General features: G+C 34.7%; 1 protein-coding gene across 1 annotated transcript; it reads right to left on the reverse strand.

Annotated features, from left to right (window-relative positions):
• Window positions 1-274: 274 nt before the first annotated feature.
• On the reverse strand, window positions 275-4,082 carry LOC108487949 (receptor-like protein 53). Its single transcript, XM_017792281.2, has one exon. The coding sequence runs from the start codon at window positions 3,896-3,898 to the stop codon at window positions 548-550; it is 3,351 nt and encodes a 1,116-aa protein (XP_017647770.1). The 5' UTR covers window positions 3,899-4,082; the 3' UTR covers window positions 275-547.
• Window positions 4,083-5,575: the final 1,493 nt, after the last annotated feature.

Genomic DNA, 5,575 nt, shown 5'->3' on the forward strand with positions numbered 1-5,575 from the left:
AAATATTACTAAAAGGCTCGAAATTCATGCATCTTTGAATCACCAATTCAATTCATAAGCTTAACTAAAGGAAATAAGGACATTACGTCCACCAATTAAAGCAACCTATATGTTCCCTTTTACTGTCTGCATTGTTCCATGTTTCAATTCATTACATCATTCCTTCAACTCTGCTATATATTATTACTTTCTCCATATAACCAGCCCTTTTACTGCTAGCTTGCAAAAAAAATTATGAAAATACAACAGAGATCATTGAGGCATTTTGTTCTCCTTTCTCCTTTAGTGAGCAGTAGCAAAGATTATCGAGACTAAATTCAAAGTCATGAAAGAAGACATAAACAACACCACCATACAAAATTTTACACTCAAACAAACCATTACAGAGAGTACGAAATGCAATGAAAGACAGAGGAATTGGTACAATAATAAAGACAGACACATACCAATGCAACCCTTCACCATAGGCAAAATGGTCTATACAACAAGAAATTGTGAAAATACAACACTAATGCTTGAACATCATTTGCAGTAATTAGATCCTTCTTCATTTATTGCTGCGATTGCCATTCTTTGACTTTCTTCTTCGCCTCTTCTCATGTTGGTTTTCAACCAAATTCACCAACCATTTCGGCTTACCAGTTTGGAAAACAACATATCCCACGAACATTCCGAACACTACTCCGCATCCATAACCTACCAACACCACTTTCAAACCAAAAGCAATGTTTGATTTTGACCCATCTTTTTCAAGCACATTTGGAGGTGCTGGCTCAATGATGTTGCAACCTTTTGAGACTGGAAACCCACATAGTCCCTTATTTCCTTCATATGAATCATTTCCAAATGTGTTGAATTGTTTGCCTTGAGGAATCTGACCATGGAGTTGATTTCCTGAAACATTTAAGGATGAAAGAAATGACAGATCTGCCAATCTATTTGGAATCGTCCCAGACAACCTGTTTGAAGATAGGTCCAACCATTCAAGACTTGTCAAATTCCCTATTGAGGGGGGGATACCACCATTAAGGTTATTCTGAGAAAGGTTGAGCCCTTTCAGTAAGTTAAGCTTCCCAATAACTTTTGGAATACCCCCTTCAAACTGATTGTTTGATAGATCAATGATCATCCACATGTTGAAAATTTTCACCAATTCCATATCTTGTCCTTTCATAACAATTCCAATGGAATAGGTATAGAAGCCACGACCTTCATGATCATTCACCCCCATGTACGACACTGTACTACCAATCTTCTCTTGATTTATGATAGCCTTGAAGCTGTTGATGTATCTCACTGGTAGGGGTCCAGAAAAATAATTACTTGAGATGTCAAAAATTTGGATTTTAGAGAAAAAAGGGCTAGACTTGGAGCTATGGTCATGCAAGGAACCATGCATTTGATTTGACTTTAGTACAAGAACTTGTAGCTGTGGAAGACTTCCCAACCAATGAGGAAATGTATCCTTAATCTTGTTGTTACCAAGATCTAGCACTTCCAGACCATTACAATTAAGGATGGATGGTGTCAAAGGCCCTTCTAACAGATTTCCATTTAAGTTGAAATTACTCAATTGGCATCCCTTTACAAATGTTGGAGGAATCGTCCCATAAAACTTGTTCTTCTTCAGATTCAAGAATTGAAGGTTGTTGCTGAAATTTCCAAAACATTGCGGAATTGTTCCACTCAAGTTATTGTAGGACAAATCAAGAATTCGAAGAAAAGTGACATTGCAGATTAAAGAAGAGACCTCTCCATTGAAACTATTATTTGAGATCAGAAAAACATTGATCGTCGAAGCTGGAATCGGAAGATTTCCACGGATCAAATTGGAGCTTAAGTCAAGAACTTCAATATTCTTCCATGGAAACTGCTCAACTTCTGTCAAAGAGTTATGGGATACATTTAAATACGACAAAGAGTCATTCCCCACCTCTTGCATCCACTGTGGAATCTTGCCTTCAATTCTGTTGCAAGAGAGGTCTAAACTTTCCAAACTTTTAAGCCCTTTTAAAAATTGGGGGAATTCACTAAGATTGCAAGATGAAAAAAATAAGCCTGTAAGATTAGGCAATATATGGTTAACACTAGAAGTGCTATTAGATGTTAAGGATAGACTGTTATATGAAAGGACAAGATATTCGAGATTTGGAAGGTTTGAGAACATGCTCAACTCTACGACGCCACTAAGATTATTTGAGGATAAGCTGAGCTTGGTAAGATTGAGAAGTTGGGATATTGAAGATGGAAGAGGACCTTGGAGTTTATTATTTGCTATATCTAAATATTCTAGTGATTTGGATTGGAATTCTTTGATATGCCCACTGAATTGATTTTGAGAGAGATGTACTTCCTTTAAGGATGGAGCAGTATACAACCATGACGGAAGCGTTCCATTGAGTAAATTGCCAACTAAGTCTAAATATATTAGATTAGGAAAAGCAGTTACCTCATCTGGAATGGAACCTTCTAATGAATTTTTTGTCATAACCAATTTTTCAAGCCGCGTTAGGTTTAGAATTGACGATGGAATTTGTCCACTCAATTGGTTCTCCCACAAGTATAAATAAGTGAGTTGCAAGAGTTTCCCCAATGATCTTGGAATTTGTCCACTTAATTGGTTCTGCGACAAGTGTAAATGAGTGAGTTGTAAGAGGTTCCCCAATGATCTTGGAATTTGTCCACTCAATTGGTTGTCTGACAAGTCTAAAAGAGTGAGTTGCAAAAGGTTCCCCAATGATCTTGGAATTTGTCCACTAAATTGGTTCTGCGACAAGTCTAAATGAGTGAGTTGCAAGAGGTTCCCCAATGACCTTGGAATTTGTCCACTCAATTGGTTCTGCGACAAGTCTAAATGAGTGAGTTGCAAGAGGTTCCCCAATGACCTTGGAATTTGTCCACTCAATTGGTTCCCACACAAGTCTAAATGAGCGAGTTGCAAGAGGTTTCCCAATGATCTTGGAATTTGTCCACTCAATTGGTTCCCCCACAAGTCTAAAAGAGTGAGTTGCAAGAGGTTTCCTAATGATCTTGGAATTTGTCCACTCAATTGGTTATACGACAAGTCTAAATAAGTGAGTTGCAAGAGGTTTCCCAATGATCTTGGAATTTGTCCACTCAATTGGTTCCCCCACAAGTCTAAATGAGTGAGTTGTAAGAAGTTTGGCAAATCAAAAAGGTTTTTTTGGAATTTTCCTTGCAAATCACAATAAGCAAGACTGAGAGACCTTAGAGAAGAGGATAGATTCATAAAGACATGAGGATTAATAGAAGACATGTTGATTCTATTCAAAAACAGATGTCTGACCTCGGTTAGGTTGTGAACAAGTCCCTCCAGAGCATGTTGGTCAATTGTAAATTGCTCAGAGTCATAATTCCAAGATGAGAGATCAAGTGAAACCAATTTTGACAGATGGGAGACTTGGGATGGGACCTCTCCTACGAAATTGGTGTGAGAAAGGTTGAGATATACTAGACTTTCAAACCGACCAAACTCAGATGGAATTTTGGAAAGATTAAAATCATTGTAGGCAAGGTTGAGTTTTTGAAGGTGAGGAAGAAGGAAGAGAGTGGTATTGGAAGGGAAGTTGCCATATAGCCAACTGCAGCTCAAGTCAAGGGCAATAACATGAGCATTTAGGTGATGACAAGTGACCCCATCCCATGAGCAGCAATCTGTACCCTCCTTCCATGAATTTGTCTTGGGATAAGATTTAAGGCCAGCAAAATCATCGCAATACATAGTAGCATTCTCTGTCTGAGTGATGGAAAAGGAATTCTTGAACTGGATTAGAGAAGCAGCTTCGTGGTGAGAGCAGGAGTGAGATACTGAAGAAGAAGAAGAAGCATAAAGATGGGGAAAGAAGAGAAATAGGGAGAGAAAGAGATAGGAGGCCATGTTATGTTTGTAGAGGAAGATGAAGGATAGGAATGGTATTTATAGGAAACAGATAATACCACAACATTAGTGTTACAGTCTTTTTTTTTTTGCTTTAACAATGAAAAGCTATGGATATTAGATTTTCAAAATTTTTGTATTTTTCATTCTTAAAATTGGATGCTGTTTTTTTTAGCAAAATATTGTATTCAATTTGAATTCCCTAAACAACTAAAAAAAGTAAGATTGATGAGATTACAAAATAGATTTGACTTAGACTTCTTCCCTATAACACACCTAAAGAATGTGGTTGTTTATTCACTTGCCTATCAATTAAAGCTAATTAAAATTTAATTTTAGCCCCTAAAAAAATTTTCTATCTTTTTTAACCCTTAAATTTATATTATTTATCAAATTACCTCAAAATAGATAGAAAAATTAATGTTTATTAACTTTATCAATATGTTATCCACATGATAGTACACATGTATCTTACATCAATAATTAATTAAATTTTTTAAAAAATCAAATATTACACCAATAAATTTAATAGAAGAATTTTAACAGTATTAACAAATAAAATTAAATTTTTAGATTTAAAAATAAAGAAATTATATCCTTAAAATTAAAAGTATAAAGATTAAACATCAAATATAAAAGTAAAATAAGTTTGAGCATATTACAACCATCAAAACTTATCTTGAAGCTGGGATAGCTCAGTTGGCTAGAATGTGTGGCTGTTAACCAGGTCAACCTCCTACTAGCGTTTCACTTTTGGTTAAATCTCATCTTTGGTCCTTTTAAATTCATTTTTGCATTAATTTGATTGCTTTCAAGCATTGCAAATTACACAACAGTCTACAAATGTCTTATTAAATTCTCACTTTGACGAGTACTATGTTACTCCGATAAAATTTCTCCTAGTTTATATTTGAATATAAATTCAATGAATATTGCAATCTAAATATAAATATAAAATACCGTATTCTTTTAGTTTATATTAATTAAGTGTTATATTTATTTGCGAATAGTTATTTTTCATTCGTTAATTATTTCTATTTTAATCAAATAAAAAATTAAGACTAAAAAGAAATAATGATTTATTTGCCATTTTTTAACTTTACAAGCAAAAGTTATTTTTTAGCTTTACTAACAAAACAAGTACTTACGTGGCTAATGTTGACCCTCAGTAGTTGAGGGCAATACCTACGTGGTTGTTAACAGATACTACACCAACACTGTTTGTTGACATGACAATGCCACATGATTAATAATCACTGACATGGTAGCGCCACGCCATCACCCATTGGTGAAATAGTAACCTTTGAGTTCAACTCAAATTACTCATTCCTTTATTATAAATTAAGAGTATAACTAATCTTGATGGGAATGGTTACTTTTCATTAACTCAATTTAAAGGACTATAACACGTAAAGTTTGGTTCTATTGCAGAATTCACATGCAGTGCGGGACATTTACATGATGCAGAATTCAACACATATATGGGAATTTTTGTATTTCCACAATCATCATGTTAACAGATACCATAAATAGCTCAAATTATTATCAACCTACGTGATTGTTAATAGATACCACACTAACACTTTTTGTTAACTATACTTTTAACTCCAAAAAAAAGACTAAGACTAATGACTATACTTTACTCGACAAAAAAAGACTAAGACTATCAATTGTCTT

This window comes from Gossypium arboreum, chromosome 5 (genome assembly GCF_025698485.1).
Source record: "Gossypium arboreum isolate Shixiya-1 chromosome 5, ASM2569848v2, whole genome shotgun sequence".
NCBI lineage: Eukaryota > Viridiplantae > Streptophyta > Magnoliopsida > Malvales > Malvaceae > Gossypium > Gossypium arboreum.

What these genes read in the sequence shown, in the direction of transcription:
- LOC108487949 (XM_017792281.2), bottom strand. Translation starts at nt 3,898, where the DNA reads ATGGCCTCCTATCTCTTTCTCTCCCTATTTCTCTTCTTTCCCCATCTT.